The following is a 22,107-nucleotide window of genomic DNA, read 5'->3' on the forward strand; positions in this document are numbered from 1 at the left end:
TAATTGCATGAGTGGCATCAAAAACTCTTGAGTCCGGTGATTTGAGGTCCCCGTGCAATTCATTTCCACCATATCAGATACTGGCAGCCATGTTGTTTAGACGTCATTATTCCCAACCGCCTGAAACCATTTATTCAACTTTATCTTGCACTGCTCCATATTTATATCTATATTCAGCTTAACTTGCACTGAACCATACACTTGGCAATAGCTGTACATAGACATTCAGCTATCTTTTATTAATATTCATCACATAGGACACAGAGTTCTCCCCGTGCTCAGGTGGGTCAGCTCTCGACTAGGCCCGTGTATTGGTGAGAATCTGGTGATACGATACGTATCAGGACACAGGGGTTACCATTCAATATGTGGTGATACTGTAAGAAAGGTGATATAGCCCTGTTTCACAGGCCTGTGTTCTTTCTGCTTACGCCACTTCCTGTCTCAGTTTACGTTGTTGGGTGGGAGTGGAAGAGTCAGATGGCTGAAGATGGATGACAACACTGTTACCTAGCGGTGGTGGGGTTACACACAACACAACATGTTTGTCACCAACCTTCACATGTAAACAATAAAAAATGGATACAGCGGTTTTGAGAATCGATACAGTATCACAAAAGATGATATCGCCATACTTGAGTGTATCGATATTTTCTTACACCCCCTACTCTTGACTAAGTGCCTCTTTTCTTCCCCCCCCCCCCATTTTCTCCCCAGTTGTACTCGGCCAATTACCCCACCCTTCCGGTCTCTGCTCCACCTCCTCTGCTGATCCGGGGAGGGCTGCACACTACCACATGTCTCCTCCCATACATGTGGAGTCACCAGCTGCTTCTTTTCACCTGACGGTGAGGAGTTTCACCAGGAGGACGTAGCGCGCCCCCCCCCCCCCCCGAACAAGCCGGAGGTAACACGGAGGAGTCAAACCAGCGATCCCCGTGTTGGTAGGCAATGGACCGCTACACTACCCGGACGCCCCTGACTAGGTGCCTTTCTGTGTGGAGTTTGCATGCCCGCCCCGTGCTCACAAGGGTTTCCTCCAGCCTCGAGAAGAGCCCAATAAAACCACCCAGAACGCTCCTGTCCTGTCCCTGATCACGACATGGAGATCCATCAGGAACTGGTCCCTGGGCGCTGAAGGAAAGGGATGCCCACTGCTGCTGGCGGCCCCTGGAGGGAGGGAGGACAGCAGGATGGGAAACATGCAGAAGCAACATCTCTCTCTCTCTCTCTCTGTGTAAAAGCCCTCCGACGTGCCCGGTGTGCACAGGTTATCCTACTAACCAGTCACCACGTCGGATAAGTTCCTGTATGAGTACAACTTCAGCCAAAGAGGACAGACTAAGGCGGCAGGTGGGAAGACACCCTGGACAGGCCACCAGGCCATCACAGGCCCGCCGTCTGTATCAATGAGATCTCAATAATCCCAATACATGTAATCCAAGTCTAATATTATCTACTATTTGTTTATTTTTCATACAGCTGAATTGAACCGATTTAATTTGGCTGTTAAAAATCCATTGGAGGGTCCGCGGTGGTGTGGCGGTCTAAGCATCGGCTTTGTGTCGATGCAGTTGCCCACTGGGGACTGGGGTTCGCGTCCCGGTCTCGTCAGATCTGACTATGGCCGGATTCGATGAAGCAGTGATCATTGGCAGCGCTGTCTTGGGGAGGGGGGCGGAGTCGGCTTGTGTTCGTCACATGAATGCGTCTCTGTGTGTGTCGGAAAAAAGCAGTGGTTCGGCCTGGAGTCGCCTTGTCACGGAAGTGGGGAGGCGTCTCCTTCGGGACTGCCGGCCGGAGAGATGCAGTTGGCGAACGCATGCAGTACGAGGGTGGGAGTTTGAACTAAAATAGGGATCGATTGGCCTCTAAATTGGGAGAAAAAAGGAAAAATCAGAAATAAATAAAAATCCATTACAATTTAGTCTGGCCGTTAAAACTAATGTTGATGCTGGTCATTACAAATATAAAAGAAATGACCATGAGTGGGCAGCGCGGTGGCGCAGTGGTTAGCGCAGTCGCCTCACAGCAAGAAGGTCCTGGGTTCGAGCCCCGGGGTAGTCCAACCTTGGGGGTCGTCCCGGGTCGTCCTCTGTGATGGGTCTGCATGTTCTCCGTGTGTCTGTGTGGGTTTCCTCCGGGTGTGCCGGTTTCCTCCCACAGTCCAAAGACATGTAGGTCAGGTGAACCGGCTGTACTAAATTGTCCCTAGGTGTGAACGTGCGTGTGTGTGTGTGGGCCCTGTGATGGCCCGGCGGCCTGTCCAGGGTGTCTCCCCGCCTTCCGCCCCATGACTGCTGGGATAGGTCCAGCATCGCCGCGACCCTGAGTGGTTTGGATGATGGATGCATGGATGACCATGAGTTGATTTTTTTAATCTTTCAGAGTTACCACACACCATAGTTGACTAAATCCAATATCATAGATTTATTAGTCTTTACAAAAAAAACCAGTGGAAAATATCAAAATAGAGAAGTCCACCCGTCGATGTCACATAGAGAACACTTACAGTGAAATGTTGTGATTCCATGACTTGCGTTGAAAACAACTCCTCGCTTAACATCCATCCATTAAGTGATTTGTTATACATTAACCAAAGTTTACATGAAGAAAACACACCTTCTTCTGCCCGCCGTGCCTTCAGCCGAGTTAGAGTTAAAATACCCCCGGGGGCGCCAGAGAGTCCAGATAGTGACATGTCACATAATGGAGGTCCTCAATCCCTGTGTGTGGCGTGAGGCGATGCTCTTATCAGAGTGTTCCCAGAGCAGTAAAGGCACTCTATGAAGGGGTTTTACCCCGACAAGCGGCCTCAGGTGGCCTGATGCTGCGGCTCAGACCAATTGAGCTTTCTGAGTCAGACCGTTGGACCTGCTGATGCCGGGATATAACGCCTCCTTCTTTGGGAGGGAGGCGGTGAACAAGGTCTCCAACATTCCCATAACCTCCAGGAGTTCCTTTTGGTAGTCGATCTCTCTCTCCAACAGGTCCTGCAGCTGCAACAGCTGTCGGTCCACCACGGACGACTGGCCAACGACTGACCGGTAGATGTCAACGATCATTTCAGCCAGCGTCACAAGGACAGGGGCGAACCTGGGATCCACCAAATTCCTAAAGGGAGGAAAGCAAAGAAAAGGTAAAAAAAAAGAAAAGAAAAAAGGAAGTGACCTTCATCTGGTGCACGCGACTAAACACACCCATACAACATGAACGATGAGGTTTTCAGCTCCCATGTCGGTGGGACACCATGACGGTGTCATTTGTAAGGTAAACATAGGTCCGTTATCCAAACCACTTATCCTGCCGTCAGGGCCGTGGGGATGCTGGAGCCTATCCCAGCAGTCATTGGGCGGCAGGCGGGGAGACACCCTGGACAGGCCACCAGACCGTCACACAGGGCCGACAAACACACACACACACAAACACACACACACACACACCTAGGGACAATTTAGTACGGCTGATCCACCTGACCTACATGTCTTTGGACTTGTGGGAGGAAACCGGAGCCCCCGGAGGAAACCCACACAGACACGGGGAGAACATGCAAACTCCACACAGAGGACGACCCGGGACGACCCCCAAGGTTGGACTACCCTGGGGCTCGAACCCAGGACCTTCTTGCTGAGATGACCCTCACTAACCACCGCACCACCCTTATTTATTTATTTAAGAGTAGGGCAATTGGGCGGATACAATTGGGGAGAAAAAGGGAGGACCCCCCCCCCCCAACAAAAAAGATAAGTAAGGTAACTATAGGTATATAAGTCGAATATAAATGAGGTCTGAATCATACCCGATGAGGAAATGGAGCAGCTGGGAGAGTTTCTTTTCGTCTCTTCCCGCCACAGCGTTCTTTAATGTCCCTCTGCGATCCAGCTCCTTTATCACGGCCACCGGGACCTCCGGCTTCTTAAACCTCATCCACGACTACAACACCAAAGCAGAGACAGCAGAATTCAGATGAGACGGGGGAAAAAAGAAGACTCGCTCAGATCATCACAACTGGAAACACGCCGACCTCCCGTCATTACGTCCTCCCCGCTGGGAGCAAAACTGGGCGATCAACAATGCCACGCACGACTGCTTCCTGACTCAGGTCATAAATGATAAAATAACAATACAAAATACGTTTGCTGAAGGGGAACGTGTTTTTGTCAACATCAGGGGGGTATAAAAAGCCCTCCTACCTCCATGGCTGTGTCCAGAGCCTTGGAATGGTTGAACCTTTTGAGCTCTTTGTCGTACTTGGCCAAGTGCTGCTTCACTGGTTTACTGACCAGATAGTCGTCCTGCCAAATAGATAAGACGTGTAAAAGAAATCAATAAAAAGAAGGGATGACCGGGGGACGAGGAGACAACAGAACCGTCAGGTAACAGATAAGAGGCATCGGCCGCTGTCAGACACTTGGAGCTCATCTCTGGTAGCATTCAGTCGATGGATCACTAAATGGATAATCACTCAACAGGCCGTGCCTCGATCGGTTCACCTCGCCGACGGCATGTGCGCCCTGAGGCGCCGGGGTCGGGTTCCTTACCTGTTTGGGGACGAAGTTTTTCCCTTTCACGAAAAACCGATACGTTGGTCGCCGATTCTGGCGGCCCTGCGCGCCCTTCTTATTCGACTCTGTGACACCGGACTTGCGGTGTTTGACGCTCAGAACGCCGTTTGTCATGCCAACGACGATGGACTTGTCATCCGGCTGGGAAGACAGACAGATTCAGGGTTAATTTCATTTTCTTTAAAACAGACCACACAGCATAATTATTCTCACTCTAGGTGTCCTCCAGAACTACCACGTGAGCAGTCTTTACCAATCCAATCACCCTGGTTCAGGACAAACCATTTAAAACAGTCCGGAGGTCAAATCTGTCAACCTAGGGGTGTCCAGGACAACCCATTTAAAACAGTCCGGAGGTCAAATCTGTCAACCTAGGGGTGTCCGGGTGGCGTGGCGCTCTATTCCGTTGCCTACCAACACGGGGATCGCTGGTTCGAATCCCTGTGTTACCTCCAGCTTGGTCGGGCGTCGCTACAGGCACAAGTGGTTGTGTCTGCGGATGGGAAGCCGGATATGGGTATGTGTCCTGGTTGCTTCACTAGCGCCTCCTCTGGTCGGCCGGGGTGCCTGTTCAGAGGGTAGGGGGAACTGGGGGGAATAGCGTGATCCTCCCACGCGCTACGTCCCCCTGGTGAAACTCCTCACTGTCAGGTGAAAAGAAGCGGCTGGTGACTCCACATGTATGGGAGGAGGCATGTGGTAGTCTGCAGCCCTCCCCGGATCAGCAGAGGAGGGTGGAGCAGAGACCAGGACGGCTCGGAAGGGTGGGGCAATTGGCCAGGTACAATTAGGGAGAAAAAGGGGAGGGGGGAAGCCCCCATTTCAGGCAACTTCCTGTTCTAAAAAAGCAGATTCATACCAACGCCCCATTTCAGCCACATGAGTTTCTCAACACTGAAGAGATCGATGAAGTTTTTGCATGGCTCAAAAAGAGGCCAACAACGTTTTAATAAAGGTTTTGGTTAAAAAAAAAAAAAAAAAGCAAACCCATCATTACATTTCATAATTATTCTCGTCTTCATGCTGCTGCCATAACTCAAGTCTGCCATGGGGATCATGACATGGGGATCATGACACTGGGATTATTACATGGGGATCATGACATGGGGATCATTCCATGGACATCATGACATGGGGATCATTCCATGGACATCATGACATGGGGATCATTCCATAGGGATCATGACATGGGGATCATGACACGGGGATCATGACATAGGGATCATGACATGGGGATCATTCCATGGGGATCATGACATGGGGATCATTCCATAGGGATCATGACATGGACATCATGACATGGGGATCATTCCATGGACATCATGACATGGGGATCATTCCATGGACATCATGACATGGGGATCATTCCATAGGGATCATGACATGGGGATCATGACACGGGGATCATGACATAGGGATCATGACATGGGGATCATTCCATGGGGATCATGACATGGGGATCATTCCATAGGGATCATGACATGGGGATCATGACACGGGGATCATGACAAGGGGATCATGACATGGGGATCATCCCATGGGGATCATGACATGGGGATCATCCCATGGGGATCATGACACGGGGATCATGACAAGGGGATCATCCCATGGGGATCATTCCATGGGGATCATGACATGGGGATCATCCCATGGGGATCATGACATGGGGATCATCCCATAGGGATCATGACACGGGGATCATCCCATGGGGATCATGACAAGGGGATCATCCCATGGGGATCATTCCATGGGGATCCTCCCATGGGGATCATGACACGGGGATAATTTCAGGCTCCGCTAATCCAATCACATCTTACATACCAGGGCGTAACAGCATTATGTGGTTTGAGCGGACGTTAAAATGAGTTACCCCAAATGTCGTGTGTGACATGTGATGGTGCAATAAACCACTGACATGAAACACAACATGGAGCCTCAGCGATCAAAACCCAGCGTGGCGTGAAAGACCCGGATACACACACTGTGGTGTTATACACAGCAGTCATACCTATAATATACACAACAGTAAGTACTGTTAGGAATTTAACTGAATTTAATGCTCATGGGGAGCGTGTGGTGTAAAAGGGATGTGGAGTTTCAGAAAACTTGGGAGTCGGAAAACAGCAAAAGGAGCCTCATGTCAGCTGATGCCCAGCTGTACCACCTGCGGTTTTGGAAAGATGAGTCTCCCTGAAAACCATCCATCCGTTATCCAAACCGCTCATCCTGCTCTCGGGGTCGCATGGATGTTGGAGCCTATCCCAGCAGTCATTGGGCGGCAGGCGGGGAGACACCTTGGACAGGCCGCCAGGCCATCACAGGGTCCACACAAACACACACACACACACACACACACACACACACACACACACACACACACACACACACACACACACACACACACACACACACCCACACACCCACACTCATACCTAGGGACAATTTAGTATGGCCGATTCACCTGATCTACATGTCTTTGGACTGTTGGAGGAAACCGAAGCCCCTGAAGGAAACCCAAGCAGACATGGGGACAACATGCAAACTCCACACAGAGGACGACCCAGGATGACCCCCATGGTTGGACGACCCTGGGGCTCGAACCCAGGACCTTCTTGCTGTGAGGAGACCGTGCCAACCACTGCACCACCATGCCGCCCTCCCTCTCTGAAAACCAAGACCCATAAACCAAGAATCATGGCAGCACAGTGGTGCAGTGGTAAGCACGGTCGCCTCACAGCAAGAAGGTCCTGGGTTCGAGCCCCGGGGTAGTCCAACCTTGGGGGTCATCCCGGGTCGTCCTCTTTGTGGAGTTTGCATGTTCTCCCCATGTCTGCGTGGGTTTCCTCCGGGGGTTCCAGTTTCCTCCCGCAGTCCAAAGACATGTAGGTCAGGTGAACCGGCCGTACTAGATTGTCCCTAGGTATGAGTGTGTGTGTGTGTGTGTGTGTGTGTGTGTGGGTGGGTGTGGGCTCTGTGACGGTCTGGCGGCCTGTCCAGGGTGTCTCCCCGCCTGCCGCCCAATGACTGCTGGGATAAGCTCCAGCATCCACGTGACCCTGAGAGCAGGATAAGTGGTTTGGATAGTGGATGGATGGATTCTCTCTGACTAAAAAAAAAAAAGGGTTGATCCTCACTGGAAACACTGAGAGGAAAGGCTGCAGAATGTTTCATCCATCTTTTATAAAATCACTCAAAATACTGGCTATCTTTGAAAGCTATTGCAGAAACCGGGTTTGGGACTTCCCAGTCTTCTGAAACCTTCCCTCCTTTTTTAACCTGTATGGAAAATTAATTTCTTCACATTTTCACTCTTTTCCCCACAGAGATTTGTAACCCCAGGCCCAAACAGAATGAGTTTCTTACAGCCAAGCCCAGACAGAGAATGGAGGCCGCATAGTCGAAGTTGTGGACGACTTTATAGTTGGTGGTGTTGTACACTTTCACATGCCTGCAACGAGAAGGGGGAGAAAACAGACTGTACAGTAGGTAACAGTGTTCACTGGAATTAAAAAAAAAAAAAGCCTTGTTATTGTCAGGGACGAGTTTCTCGCACCTGCACCCACGCCCACGCCCACACACACCTGTCCAGAGAGCCTGATAGCAGTCTCTGTCCATTGCTGCTGAGACACAAACAGGTGACGGTTTTATGGTGGTTCCTCAGAGACACCAGAGGTTGGCCTCCTTTCAGCAGATCCCACACCTTCACGTAGCGTCCACCTGCACAAGTGAACAGATCATGTGTTTTTCAGTTGAGGGTTAGGATTGTAAGGATTTCCATTGGCACACTTCTGAAATCCCAACGACTATCAGGAAAACTATTTGGACTATGATAACTATAAGCACTAATACTGTACTTATACAATACTAGTGCTATCACTAATACTATACTAATACAACCTACCACTACTACTACTACCACTACTACTACTATCACTACTACTACTACCACTACTATTACTACTACCACTACCACTACTACTACTACTACTACTACTATTTTCAGCTGCTCCCGTTAGGGGTCACCACAGCGGATCATCCATTTCCATCTCTTCCTGTCCTCTGCATCTTCCTCTGTCACACCAGCCACCTGCATGTCCTCCCTCACCACATCCATAAACCTCCTCTTTGGCCTTCCTCTTCTCCTCTTCCCTGGCAGCTCCATATTCAGCATCCTTCTCCCAGTAAACCCAGCATCTCTCCTCCACACATGTCCAAACCATCTCAATCTTGCCTCTCTTAATTTGTCTCCAAACCGTCCAACCTGAGCTGTCCCTCTAATATACTCGTTCCTAACCCTGTCCTTCTTCATCATTCCCAATGAAAACCTTAGCATCTTCAACTCTGCCACCTCCAGCTCCGCCTCCTGTCTTTTCATCAGTGCCACTGTCTCCAAACCATATAACATAGCTGGTCTCACTACCATCTTATAAACCTTCCCTTTAACTCTTGCTGGTACCCTTCTGTCGCAAATCACTCCTGACACTCTTCTCCACCCAATCCACCCTGCCTGCACTCTCTTCTTCACCTCTCTTCTGTACTCCCCGTTACTTTGGACAGTTGACCCCAAGTATTTAAACTTGACCTTTGTCACCTCTACTCCTTGCATCCTCACCATACCACTGTCCTCCCTCTCATTCATGTATATGTATTCTGTCTTGCTCCTGCTGACTTTCATTCCTCTTCTCTCCAATGCATACCTCCACCTCTCCAGGCTCTCCTCCACCTGCTCCCTACTCTCGCTACAGATCACAATATCATCCGTGAACATCATAGTCCACGGAGACTCCTGCCTGATCTCGTCCGTCAACCTGTCCATCACCATTGCAAACAAGAGAGGGCTCAGAGCTGATCCTTGATGTAATCCCACCTCCACCTGTAACCCACCCGTCACTCCTACCACACACCTCACCGTTGTTACACTTCCCTCATACGTATCCTGCACCACTCCTACATACTTCTCTGCAACTCCCGACTTCATCATACAATACCACACCTCCTCTCTCAGCACCCTGTCGTATGCTTTCTCTAAATCCACAAAGACACAATGTGCCTCCTTCTGACCTTCTCTATACTTCTCCATCAATTCTCAAAGCAAACATCACATCTGTGGTGCTCTTTCCTGGCATGAAACCATACTGCTGCCCGCTGATTGTCACCTCTCCTCTTAACCTAGCTTCTATTACTCTTTCCCATATCTTCAAGCTGTGGCTGATCAACTTTATACCTCTGTAGTTGCTGCAGTTCTGCACATCACCCTTGTTCTTGAGGATCGGTACCAGTATGTTTCTTCTCCACTCCTCAGACATCCTCTCACTTTCTATACTAATACAACACTAATACTATGAATTGATTTCTTTTTTAATATAATATACTATTTTATAAGTCGGGGCCAACTGTCCAAAGTAACGGGGAGTGCAGAAGAGAGGTGTAGAAGAGAGTGCAGGCAGGGTGGAGTGGGTGGAGAAGAGAACCAGGAGTGATTTGTGACAGAAGGGTACCAGCAAGAGTTAAAGGGGAAGGTTTACAAGATGGTTGTGAGACCAGCTATGTTATATGGTTTGGAGACAGTGGTACTGATGAAAAGACAGGAGGTGGAGCTGGAGGTGGCAGAGTTGAAGATGCTAAGATTTTCAGTGGGAGTGATGAAGAAGGACAGGATTAGGAACGAGTATATTAGAGGGACAGCTCAGGTTGGACGGTTTAGAGACAAAGCAAGAGAGGCAAGATTGAGATGGTTTGGACATGTGTGGAGGAGAGATGCTGGGTATATTGGGAGAAGGATGCTAAATATGGAGCTGCCAGGGAAGGGAAGAGGAAGGCCAAAGAGGAGGTTTATGGATGTGGTGAGGAAGGACATGCAGGTGGCTGGTGTGACAGAGGAAGATGCCGAGGACAGGAAGAGATGGAAATGGATAATCCGCTGTGGCGCCCCCTAATGGGAGCAGCTGAAAGTAGTAGTAGTAATAGTAATAGATACTATTTTACAAGTCGACAAATTTTTATGAATTGTTCAACTCAGCTAAGTCAACTTACCATTTCTAGTAGGTGTGTTTGCGTGTGATGTGACGTGATGTGACAGTTCGTCAGCACAAATTAACACAATTGTCGTGAGGAAGAGGAGAAGACAGGGATGACGGGAGACTTTACAAACACATCGAGTGTGTTGACTAAATGTAGCATCAACACATGTGAAGGTTGCCTACCTGCCGAGACCAGCAGTCCTTCAGACGGATACAGGAGGACACTCTCCACGGGCTGGCCATGGTCCATGGTCATCACACTCTTATCCGTCCTGGCATCAAACATTTTCAGCGTGTGGTCATACGAGCCTAGCATGAGAAAAAGTCTGCCGTCAGTCACATTTTAACACACTAAACACGGCTGGTCGATTTCCTCCGATAGCTCACCGCATCCAAAACCTTTACAGGTGCTTTTAATGAGCCCACAGGGAACTTTCTGGATTTCGGCGATGTCTTAACATTGCTGTTGCCAAGACAGCCAAGTGGAAACCTTTTTTTCCCTTCATGGTATAGCAAAAAGATACGTGCATTTATTTACAAGCTGTAGCTCAAAAGACTGTCGGACGAAAGGGAAGCATATGTTCACAGACCAGATGAAGTAAAACCGCCATGAAGCAAACAATATATTTCCTGGGAGGTTCGGTGACAAAATGCATGGAGAAAATAAGACTTCTAGTGAACTGATAAGCGTGGAGATTGTCGGGCGTCTACAAACACGGGGAGGATTGCCAGTTCGAATTCCCGTGTTACCTCTGGCTTGGTTGGGCGTCCCTACAGACACAACTGGCCGTGTCTGCGAATGGGAAGCCGGATGTGGGTGTGTGTTCCGGTCGCTGCACTAGCGCCTCCTCTGGTCGGCTGGGACGCCTGTTCGGGGGGAAGCAGTGTGATCCTCCCACGTGCTACGTCCCCCTGGTGAAACTCATCACTGTCAGGTGAAAAGAAGCGGCTGGTGACTCCACATGTATGGGAGGAGACATGTGGTAGTCTGCAGCCCTCCCCGGATCGGCAGAGGGGGTGGAGCAGAGACCGGGACGGCTTAGAAGTGTGGGGTAATTGGCCGGGTACAATTGGGGAGAAAAAAAAAAGAGTGAAGATTGTCATTCTCCCATAGACTTCATAATATGGCACCAAAATGAACTGAATGATGCTATGTTAAGGCCAGCGGCACGGTGGCGCAGTGGTTAGCGCGGTTGCTTCACAGCAAGAAGGTCCTGGGTTCCAGCCCCGGGGTAGTCCAACCTTGGGGGTCATCCTGGGTCGTCCTGTGTGGAGTTTGCATGTTCTCCCCATGTCTGTGTGGGTTTTCTCCGGGTGCTGTGGTTTCCTCCCACAGTCCAAAGACATGTAGGTCAGGTGACTCACCTTACTAAATTGTCCCTAGGTGTGAATGTGGGTGAATGTGTGTGTGTGTGTGTGTGTTGGCCCTGTGATGGACTGGCGGTCTGTCCAGGGTGTCCCCCCGCCTGCCGCCCAGTGACTGCTGGTCACTGGGTTTGGATAATGGATGGATAATGGATGTTAAGGCCAAAAAAAGAGTTACCTGCTGCAGTTTTAACAAAAATAAATCTATGGGTCACAACCTGACACACACGTTGGGGAAAAATGTTAAAATTAATTTGTTTTGACAGTTTAAAAAAAAAAACAAGCGACACTGAATTTACCGTTGGCGTCATGTTATCCACAGAACACCCATGTTGTGTTAAACAGAGTACACAAAGCAGCACGGGCTCTAGACTTGTCAGGAGCTCTTGTCGAACCACAGATCATCCACAGGACGGAGCGATATTAAGCGGTTCTTCATCATTATTAGTTAATAAATTAATAATAAAGATTGCCTCTGCAGGTGGAGAACCTGAACTGCACCTGCAGATTAACTCTGTCTTGGACACACTGGCACGCCAAGTCCCCGTGTTGTGTGCCAAGCCTGCCGACAGCACAGGTCCAACATAAATAAATAAAACTACATAGTTTGTGTGTCTGTCCTGTTGTTACTCTACTTTCAACTGAACAGTGAGACCGTGGGAAGCGATGAGCGCCAGCCTCACCCGTGATGAACACATCTCTGTTGAGTTTGCTTGTGGCGCCACACCGGATGTAATCCGTGTGCTCTTTGTAGGAGGTCAGTTCGGTGGCGTTGGGGACGTCCCAGAGCCGACAGGTGATGTCGTCCGACCCGCTCATGATGTGGTACCGGTCGGAGGTGAAGTCTGTCACGTGTACGGCCCTAAGACAGGATGGAGCAACACAAAACGTACGTTCATAACCGCACACATCAGGAATCAGGAACACTTTGTGCATGAAATGAAACGAAACGCCGTTTCCTCCAGCCCACGGCAGTACAACACAAAGACACAAACACATCCAAAAACTACAACAACACACATACCCACACTAACACACATATACAAACTAAAAAAAAAAAAAAAAAAAAAATCACTGTCCAAGGGAACAAACGCCAGCCGGGATGGCTGTCAGAACCGCCGGTCTGCATGGGCTAGCAGTTAGCCTAGCCCGCCCCGCTCTCCCAGCGCCAGCTCTCCCAGCCATCAAACGAAGACAACACTTAGACGCAGACGTGGACAAAGACACTGTGTGAACGGTACTGGGTGAGGCCGCCGCAAATGTGGCTTCGCACTGTCGTCTCCCGACACCGGAAGCGGAAGGTGACATGTGACTTCGTACTAATTTGACAGCTGGTTAGAAGAAGCTGGGAGAAGTCTAAGAGAGCCAGGTCATGATGTGGATTCTGTATTTGGATCATTCTTGTGGAAATTGTTTACTGGTGAAACTTGTCATGTGACCGACCCGTTACACATGAACACTACGGTGTCCGAGTGTTTGTTTAGAATACAAGAGTTACACACCGGCGACATTCAAGCCAACAAATCATGACACCATTTCCTGCATGCAGTCGGGTCTTCATACTTGAGCACGGACTCTGGTCCACAGACTGCTTTTTGAAGGTCTCGGTCTGGTCTCAGACTTCACAGCATAACGACTCAGACTTGACTTGGTTTCGGACAGGGCAGACTTGTGACAATTTTTCCCAAGATCGTTCAAGTACATGAGTTTAATTTTCCTTTTTTGGGGGGATGAAATCAAACTTGATCGAGAAAATTAAAACAATATCAACTAGATCAATGAAATGCAATCTAAAATGATTTGTTTCTTTTCTATAATTTATGTCTCTGAAACGTTCGAAAATTTGGAATCTGAAACATTTCTTCCTTGGTAGAGGATAAAAAGCCTAACTAAATATTACAGAAGTGAAATCGTGACTTTTACTACAATAGTAGACGAATACGATTACAGTCATAGAGTCTTTATGCATGCTCAATAATCCAGGTAAGAAAATAGAGAGGCTGAATCAGTTCATCTGGACACGGTTATTGACAGATACGTTTCATCACTCATCTAAGTGACCTCTTCAGTCGCAACAAAGTTCTGCAGGCATCCTCACCCTTATGAACAATACAGTGGCATAATGATCAACAGACCGACAGATGGTGACAGATGTACTCTTAGCCCCCCAGTGCAGGGATGATTGTTCCCTCTTCACATAGATGGCCTCTTTGACTCCCCGTTCAAACCAGCGTTCCTCCCTATCAAGGGTGTGTACATCCTCATCCCTGAAAGAGTGGCCACTGGCCTGTAAGTGGTGTAGTAGACTGCGGAGTCCTGGCCTGACGTGTTAGAGCCCAGACACACCACACCAACATCAGAGAACTGCCGGCAACGAAGGTCGACTGTTGCGTTGCCTCGCATCGCCTGCGTCTGGGCCAAAAAGTAGCACTTGAACACACCGCAAAGACTACAGCCAATGGCCAACTAGCATGTATGTTCTGCGCCTCCGTGAGAGGAAAAATTCTGGAAATGTTCAGGTGAGATGAACACGAACAATGAGAAGAGCCTTCTGTGTGTGGCCTCTTGACTTCGTCATTTGTTTGCTTTCGTTAACTTCCGTTTCTCTTCTCGTGCACTGATTTGCAAAGCTGAACAGCCAATCAGAGTGATATCTCTCACTGACGGGCTCCACCGCCGATTCAACATGCTGAATCGGCTGAACATCTGCCGACAGGGGTCCGACTAGTGCCAACAGTGCGGGACACACCACAAAAACTAGGGCCACGGACGCTCACCGACGGCCCGACATTGGCGACGGCTGGCTGTCGGCCTGGTGTGTCATGGCCTCTAGCTCTTCTGTGTTGTGCCATTCTCTTGGCCATCATACAATGCTGTGACTGCAAACATTGCCTAATCGTCTGTGAATAGTACACATGGCCATTGAAACTCTAGTTAATGGTCACACCCATATTTGCATCTGAAACTGGTCGTTGGTTTCGGTCGCTATGCCAATGTATAGTCTATAAGGGTGGGATACCTGCAGTCAGCTGAGACTGAAGATGTCACTTAGGGCCCTGACACACCAGGTCCAGGCCATCAGTGAGCGTCTGTGACCCTAGTTTTTGCGGTGTGTCCCGCACCGTCGGCACTAGTCGGATCCCTGTCAGCAGCTTTTCGGCCAATTTGGTGGAGCCCGTCAGTGAGAGAGATCACTCTGATTGGCTGTTCAGCTTAGCAAATCAGTGCAGAACCTACATGCTAGTTGGCCGTCAGCTGTAGTCTTTGCGGTGTGTTCAAGTGCTACTTTTTGGCCCAAACGGGAGGCGACGTAACAGTCGACCTTCGTCGCCGCTAGTCGGTTTGGTGTGTCTGGGCCCTTGGATGTGTGAGGAAACGTATCTGTCGATAAACGCTGTGTCCAGATGAACTGATTCAACCTTCTTTGATTACAGTCATGGTGTTTGAAAGGACTTGTACTGTTCTGGTGTCAGTCTTTACACAAGGTTTGGATCCACTGGTCTTGAATTGAACATGCCATCTTAGTTCTGCCTTGGATGGTCTTGACTACAAGGCTAACATGTAGTTTGATCAGGTTTGAGAAATCACAACAGGGTCAAAGCATGTTTTTGTTAGCATTTCATTGGGGTATAAACACGAAGTCTGGTTGGCTTTTTTCCCCACCACAAAAGCTTAACAGTCAGCCACACTGTTAAGCTTCAGGAAGTAGGAGTTCACCAAAAAAAGGAATAAATCTGCAGCCGACAAAGTACACAAATAGGCTTTGGGACAACAATGGTACACACTCCCAGTTTTCTTATGCAGTTTGTCATTACTCTATGATCACTACTACTAAACATCAGCAGGCTTTCTATCCCGGCGTGACCTACTTTGTGTGTCCTTTGAACATCCTGAGCGCCACCTTGCCGCTGATGTCGTACAGGCGCACCACAGAATCCTCACATCCCGCCACCAACAGCTGGCCATCCGACCGGAACCTCCCACAGTACGCTGAGTTCTTAAACCGTGTGAACGCCTTCACCGGCTCCTGGGAGAATGGCCCATAAATGTGGACCTGTAGAGAGATCAGTTGTAAAAAGAAGAAGAAACATTAAACTCCAATTGTTTCACTTCCTCTATATTGGTCATGATTGGTTTGGGAGCTCAGTTAAAGAGATTAGTTTGGTGAATTCTTTAAATTAGCCGCAAGATTTTTACCCAGCCCTAACCATCGGAACAACAACAAGGTAGTTTATATAAAGGTAGGTAACTTGTGCCCACTGTGAAATAAATTTCAACAAGGAGAGGAAAAACAAACTGTGCAGGGGAAAGCACCTTCCTGCTTTCCTTTATCTCACTGTGTCACTCCCCTCATATCATGCTTGTGCAACACTTGGGTTTGTTTTGCTCGCTTTACCTAACTTTTCATTTACAATTACAATTTCCAATTCCATTTAGCAGACGCTGAGAGGTAGTTGGCTTGTATAGCATTAGGCGTCTAAGCCATGGACTTACTGGCGACTTGTCCCGACCGGGGTTTGAACCCAGGTGGGAAAGCCGGTACTCTTACCTACTGAGTTATCCAGCTGCTGAGGCTTCATGTGTTGTAACGTCTGCTCCGAACAACATGAAGAAGACTGCACTTGATATTGAACAAAATATGGCTCGCAACGAGCTCCACGAAGGGAGACACATCACCTAGAGCTGGCTTAATCTGAATTTAAACTCTCAATTAAGACTCATTGGCAGCCAGTAGTTTGTAGTGAGTAAACTGTGGTAAGGCAGAGACAAATGAACAAACTTGCATTAATAACAAAACAACATACCCTTGTAAATGCTGTCACAGCATAGTTATGTGGAGCCACAGGGGAGAAGTCTATGTTTGTGACTGATCCAAATTCTTTGATCTGGACTGGGGCCTGTAATATGCAGAGCAAAAAGGTACTGTTAGAATCACCAGGGCCAGAATATACATATCCATCCATTATCTGAACCACTTATCCGGGTCGCAGGGATGCTGGAGCCCATCCCAGCAGTCATTGGGCGGCAGGCAGGGAGACACCCTGGACAACCTGGCCAGGCCATCATACTGGGCCAACACACACACACATTCATACCTAGGGACAATTTAGTACGGCCAATTCACCTGACCGACATGTCTTTGGACTGTGGGAGGAAACCGGAGCTCCCGGAGGAAACCCACACAGACATGCGGAGAACATGCAAACTCCACACAGAGGACGAACCCCAAGGTTGGACTACGCTGGGGCTCGAACTCAGGACCTTCTTGCTGTGAGGCGACCACGCTTACCACTGCGCCATCGTGCCGCCCATACATACATACATACATACATACATACATACACACACACACACACACACACACACACACATATATATATATAAATTTTTTTTGCTGGTTGTCCATCTTGCCCGATGATGACCATCTTCTTCTATTTGTGGGTCCTTTGAGGACTCAGACAGCAGAAGATACCTGCGCAGAGATGGTTTTTAAAGTGGCATGGGGGGGGGTGCGCTTCTCCCAACGCCACATGACTAGATTGTAGAGGAGATGGTTCCGATGGCAAGGGGGATCCCTAGACCAGTGTTTCTCAACCGGGGGTCCCCTAGACCCCTAGTGGTCCGTGGTGTAATTGCAAGGGGTCCGTGAAAATAACATATCTTTAAAAAAAAGATCCTATGACATTTATAGAAATAGGATTATTTTACTCAAATGTGACTGAGACCTTTATCTACCTAAACTATAAAGGGTAACAGGACTTTTTTCTCTAATTACATCTGTTTCACAAGTGTAATTTATTGTATTTTAATAAGAGATCTCGCTCCCGTTTGCATTGTTAAAAGTTACTGTATAAAAATTCTGTTGTTACATATATCTGAAAGTTACTGAATACATATTCTGTTTTGTTACATATATCTGAAAGTTACTGCATACATATTCTGTGTTGTTACACATATCTGAAAGTTACTGAATACATATTCTGTTTTGTTACATATATCTGAAAGTTACTGAATACATATTCTGTGTTGTTACATATATCTGAAAGTTACTGAATACATATTGTTTTGTTACATATATCTGAAAGTTACTGAATACATATTCTGTTTTGTTACATACACTACCGTTCAAAAGTTTGGGATCACCCAAACAATTTCGTGTTTTCCATGAAAAGTCACACTTATTCACCACCATATGTTGTGAAATGAATAGAAAATAGAGTCAAGACATTGACAAGGTTAGAAATAATGATTTGTATTTGAAATAAGATTTTTTTTACATCAAACTTTGCTTTCGTCAAAGAATCCTCCATTTGCAGCAATTACAGCATTGCAGACCTTTGGCATTCTAGCTGTTAATTTGTTGAGGTAATCTGGAGAAATTGCACCCCACGCTTCCAGAAGCAGCTCCCACAAGTTGGATTGGTTGGATGGGCACTTCTTTGAGCAGATTGAGTTTCTGGAGCATCACATTTGTGGGGTCAATTAAACGCTCAAAATGGCCAGAAAAAGAGAACTTTCATCTGAAACTCGACAGTCTATTCTTGTTCTTAGAAATGAAGGCTATTCCATGCGAGAAATTGCTAAGAAATTGAAGATTTCCTACACCGGTGTGTACTACTCCCTTCAGAGGACAGCACAAACAGGCTCTAACAGGTACTATTTAATGAAGATGCCAGTTGGGGACCTGTGAGGCGTCTGTTTCTCAAACTAGAGACTCTAATGTACTTATCTTCTTGCTCAGTTGTGCAACGCGGCCTCCCACTTCTTTTTCTACTCTAGTTAGAGCCTGTTTGTGCTGTCCTCTGAAGGGAGTAGTACACACCGGTGTAGGAAATCTTCAATTTCTTAGCAATTTCTCGCATGGAATAGCCTTCATTTCTAAGAACAAGAATAGACTGTCGAGTTTCAGATGAAAGTTCTCTTTTTCTGGCCATTTTGAGCGTTTAATTGACCCCACAAATGTGATGCTCCAGAAACTCAATCTGCTCAAAGAAGTGCCCATCCAACCAATCCAACTTGTGGGAGCTGCTTCTGGAAGCGTGGGGTGCAATTTCTCCAGATTACCTCAACAAATTAACAGCTAGAATGCCAAAGGTCTGCAATGCTGTAATTGCTGCAAATGGAGGATTCTTTGACGAAAGCAAAGTTTGATGTAAAAAAAATCTTATTTCAAATACAAATCATTATTTCTAACCTTGTCAATGTCTTGACTCTATTTTCTATTCATTTCACAACATATGGTGGTGAATAAGTGTGACTTTTCATGGAAAACACAAAATTGTTTGGGTGATCCCAAACTTTTGAACGGTAGTGTATATCTGAAAGTTACTGAATACATATTCTGTTTTGTTACATATATCTGAAAGTTACTGAATACATATTCTGTTTTGTTACATATATCTGAAAGTTACTGAATACATATTCTGTTTTGTTACATATATCTGAAAGTTACTGAATACATATTCTGTGTTGTTACATGTATCTGAAAGTTACTGAATACATATCCCGTTTTGTTACATATATCTGAAAGTTACTGAATACATATTCTGTTTTGTTACATATATCTGAAAGTTACTGAATACATATTCTGTTTTGTTACATATATCTGAAAGTTACTGCATAAGAATTGTGTTTTGTTAACTATATCTAAGTTACAACTGAAAGCTCTGATTTTTGCCCCAAAGAGTGAATAAATGCTATAATGCAATTTAAAATGCAGTTTCTACTGTTTCTATCAAATTGCAACCCCCTCCCCCAAGATCAGGTGGAGGGGTCCTCAGGGTAGATCAAAAATACGCAGGGGGTCCAGGACCCCAAAAAGGTTGAGAACCACTGGCCTAGACGACCGGCACCTCCACACAACTGCAGGGGGCTGCCGGAAATCCTCAGCTTGCTTTTCTGTTGGGGTGAGCTCCCTTAGCCTTATGTCTTCCCAGACTCACCCACAAGGCAGAGGGCAATATATATATATATATATATATATATATATATATATATATATATATATATATATATATATATATACACACACACACACACACACACACACACGCACGCACACACACGCACGCACGCACGCACACACACTCCGCTCTTCATTAGTCAAGCACTCAACACCATTGACGGTTTCGGAAAAAAAAAATATATATGAAGATGTAATCTTGATATTCCGCTCCTCATTGGTTGAGCACTTTTATCAACACCCCTGGCAGTACAGTGAGCTCACCTTGTAGTTTTTCCAGTACAATGTGTCCTGTGTGACTTTCTCCCCCAGTTTGGGATAGACTTGGATCTTCGTAGGTTTGAACGCGGCCATTGTGTGAAGCAGCTGGTTCTGGTTCTGGTACGGTGCTGCTGCTGCTGCTGTTGATCACAGAGGAGGGGGGGAGACAGAAAGGTCGAGCAATAGGACATTAGAAGAACAAACTAAACTATGTGGAGCGAACAGCGGACGGGACGGTGCATGGCGGCTAGGTAAGTACCGCGATTCTCGGCAGAAGACGCATGACTGTGCGTAGCTAATGGGAATATAAGGCGTGCAGGCGAATCCCCTCTTCTACCCCCCCCCCCTTAACTTAGTGAAGAGCGGCTATGAGGGCGCAGCACGGCGGACGGCCGCAGACCAGCCAGCGTGCTCGCTCGCGGTACCAACTGCCGTCGGGCCGACTCTTACCTCCGGACGACAAATTGCTCAGATGACGAAGTCTCCCAGCGGCGCCGCGCATCAAAACCCTACACCGGCCATCTTACGCGTCGCGCTGAAACGCATCTCTCACTTTACCGACTTATCACGTTGCCTTTTCGCGAGCAGGGGCGCCGCCATGCTTCTGACGTGACTACTTCCGGCGGGATGTCGTCACAACTCTAGTATTCAAATCCGGCGCGACAGCGTCGTTCCACCGGACGTATCAACCGAGTCTCGCACGTTTTCCTTAAATACACACTAATTTAATCAAATACATGTCGTAACCATATACGAAAAGAACGTGGCGTCGACTTCCATCTATTTTTTTTATTTCCTCCAAATAAAACATGCGTTTGCGTCCAGCGGAAAACTATAGCCGGACACCGTAAACCGGGAACCAGGAAGTCGACGCCCGTTATATTGATACGTTCTTTTCGTATATAGTTACGAAATGTATTTGATTAAATTAGTGTGTATTTAACGAAAACGTGCGAGACTCGGTTGGTCACATTTATAACCGTTTGGGTAAGAATGTTACTTATTTATTAAAGCTTGGATTCTAAACAGATACATTTTAAAGGTCCAACCAAAAACAGTCTTTTTTTTTTTGGATTGCCCCTCTGGGATAAATAAAGTTGTCTGAATCTGAAGCTTCCTGCCGTCTTAAATTAAACTTGATTACGCCAACACGCCTAATTATGTAAAATAGCAGCACGCATAGAAAAACCTTGATATGTATGAAAGTGCACGCCTCTTCTTTCCCTCCCACTCAGCCCTGTGCTCAAGTTCACCTATACGTTTTCTAACTCATGTTGGCTTTTCTTTGCATAGTTTCTGTAATAAGATGAGCCAGAAAATTGTATTATTCTTATGCTGGGACGTCGAGACAGGAGATGGGAACACGGTTATTTTACACTGATGCACAATTTATATTTGATTGCTTATTTAATGTAGCAGATAAACCATCCTTGCTAGCAGTCTGCAATCAGTCTTGTTATACCAGTGGATGATGCAGAAACAGGAGTATGTTTTAGGCATAATAATGAATTTAGAGTGAATTATAAAAATGACTTATGAATTGTTATTGTTAAAATCATTTAGAAAAATGATTTTTCGTCCGCTTGTTTCGCTTCTCCAATTTAGGGTGCAGTTGGGTGAGTTGAGGGTGGTTTATTGGTTGGTGGGTTTGGTTTTGCTGGGGTAAAACTCATTTTGTTCTATTTTTCTTATAAACCTGTGCAAAAATGCAATGAAATGATTTAAAAAAGAAAAAATGCAATAATGTAAAAATGCAATAAAAAAGTTATTAAAAAAAGGAAAGAATTTAGACAGACAGGTCTGTCTGCCTGTCTGGAGTGCACTGCGGGATATGTACATTAGAGGGAGCACTTCCCTCATCAAAGGGCTTTATTATACTGCTCCACAGTACCGTGCACAGAAATCTGGTATTTTTGCACAATCTTGCAGCAGT

General features: G+C 47.0%; 1 protein-coding gene across 2 annotated transcripts; it reads right to left on the reverse strand.

Moving 5' to 3' along the window:
• Positions 1-2,399: 2,399 nt before the first annotated feature.
• Positions 2,400-20,775, reverse strand: utp15 (UTP15 small subunit processome component). Of its 2 annotated transcripts, none has more exons than XM_056289851.1 (12): positions 20,625-20,775; positions 20,178-20,302; positions 16,756-16,848; positions 15,820-16,004; positions 12,634-12,812; positions 10,769-10,894; positions 8,147-8,282; positions 7,929-8,013; positions 4,542-4,706; positions 4,194-4,295; positions 3,800-3,933; positions 2,400-3,114 (listed from the first exon to the last, which is right to left on the reverse strand). In XM_056289851.1, the coding sequence occupies exons 1-12, from the start codon at positions 20,674-20,676 to the stop codon at positions 2,838-2,840; spliced, it is 1,659 nt and encodes a 552-aa protein (XP_056145826.1). In that variant the 5' UTR covers positions 20,677-20,775; the 3' UTR covers positions 2,400-2,837. The 2 variants fall into 2 exon arrangements, with proteins under 2 accessions (XP_056145826.1, XP_056145818.1); XM_056289843.1 differs by having other exon boundaries at positions 20,178-20,305.
• Positions 20,776-22,107: the final 1,332 nt, after the last annotated feature.

The sequence above is a fragment of the Lampris incognitus genome, chromosome 1 (genome assembly GCF_029633865.1).
Source record: "Lampris incognitus isolate fLamInc1 chromosome 1, fLamInc1.hap2, whole genome shotgun sequence".
NCBI lineage: Eukaryota > Metazoa > Chordata > Actinopteri > Lampriformes > Lampridae > Lampris > Lampris incognitus.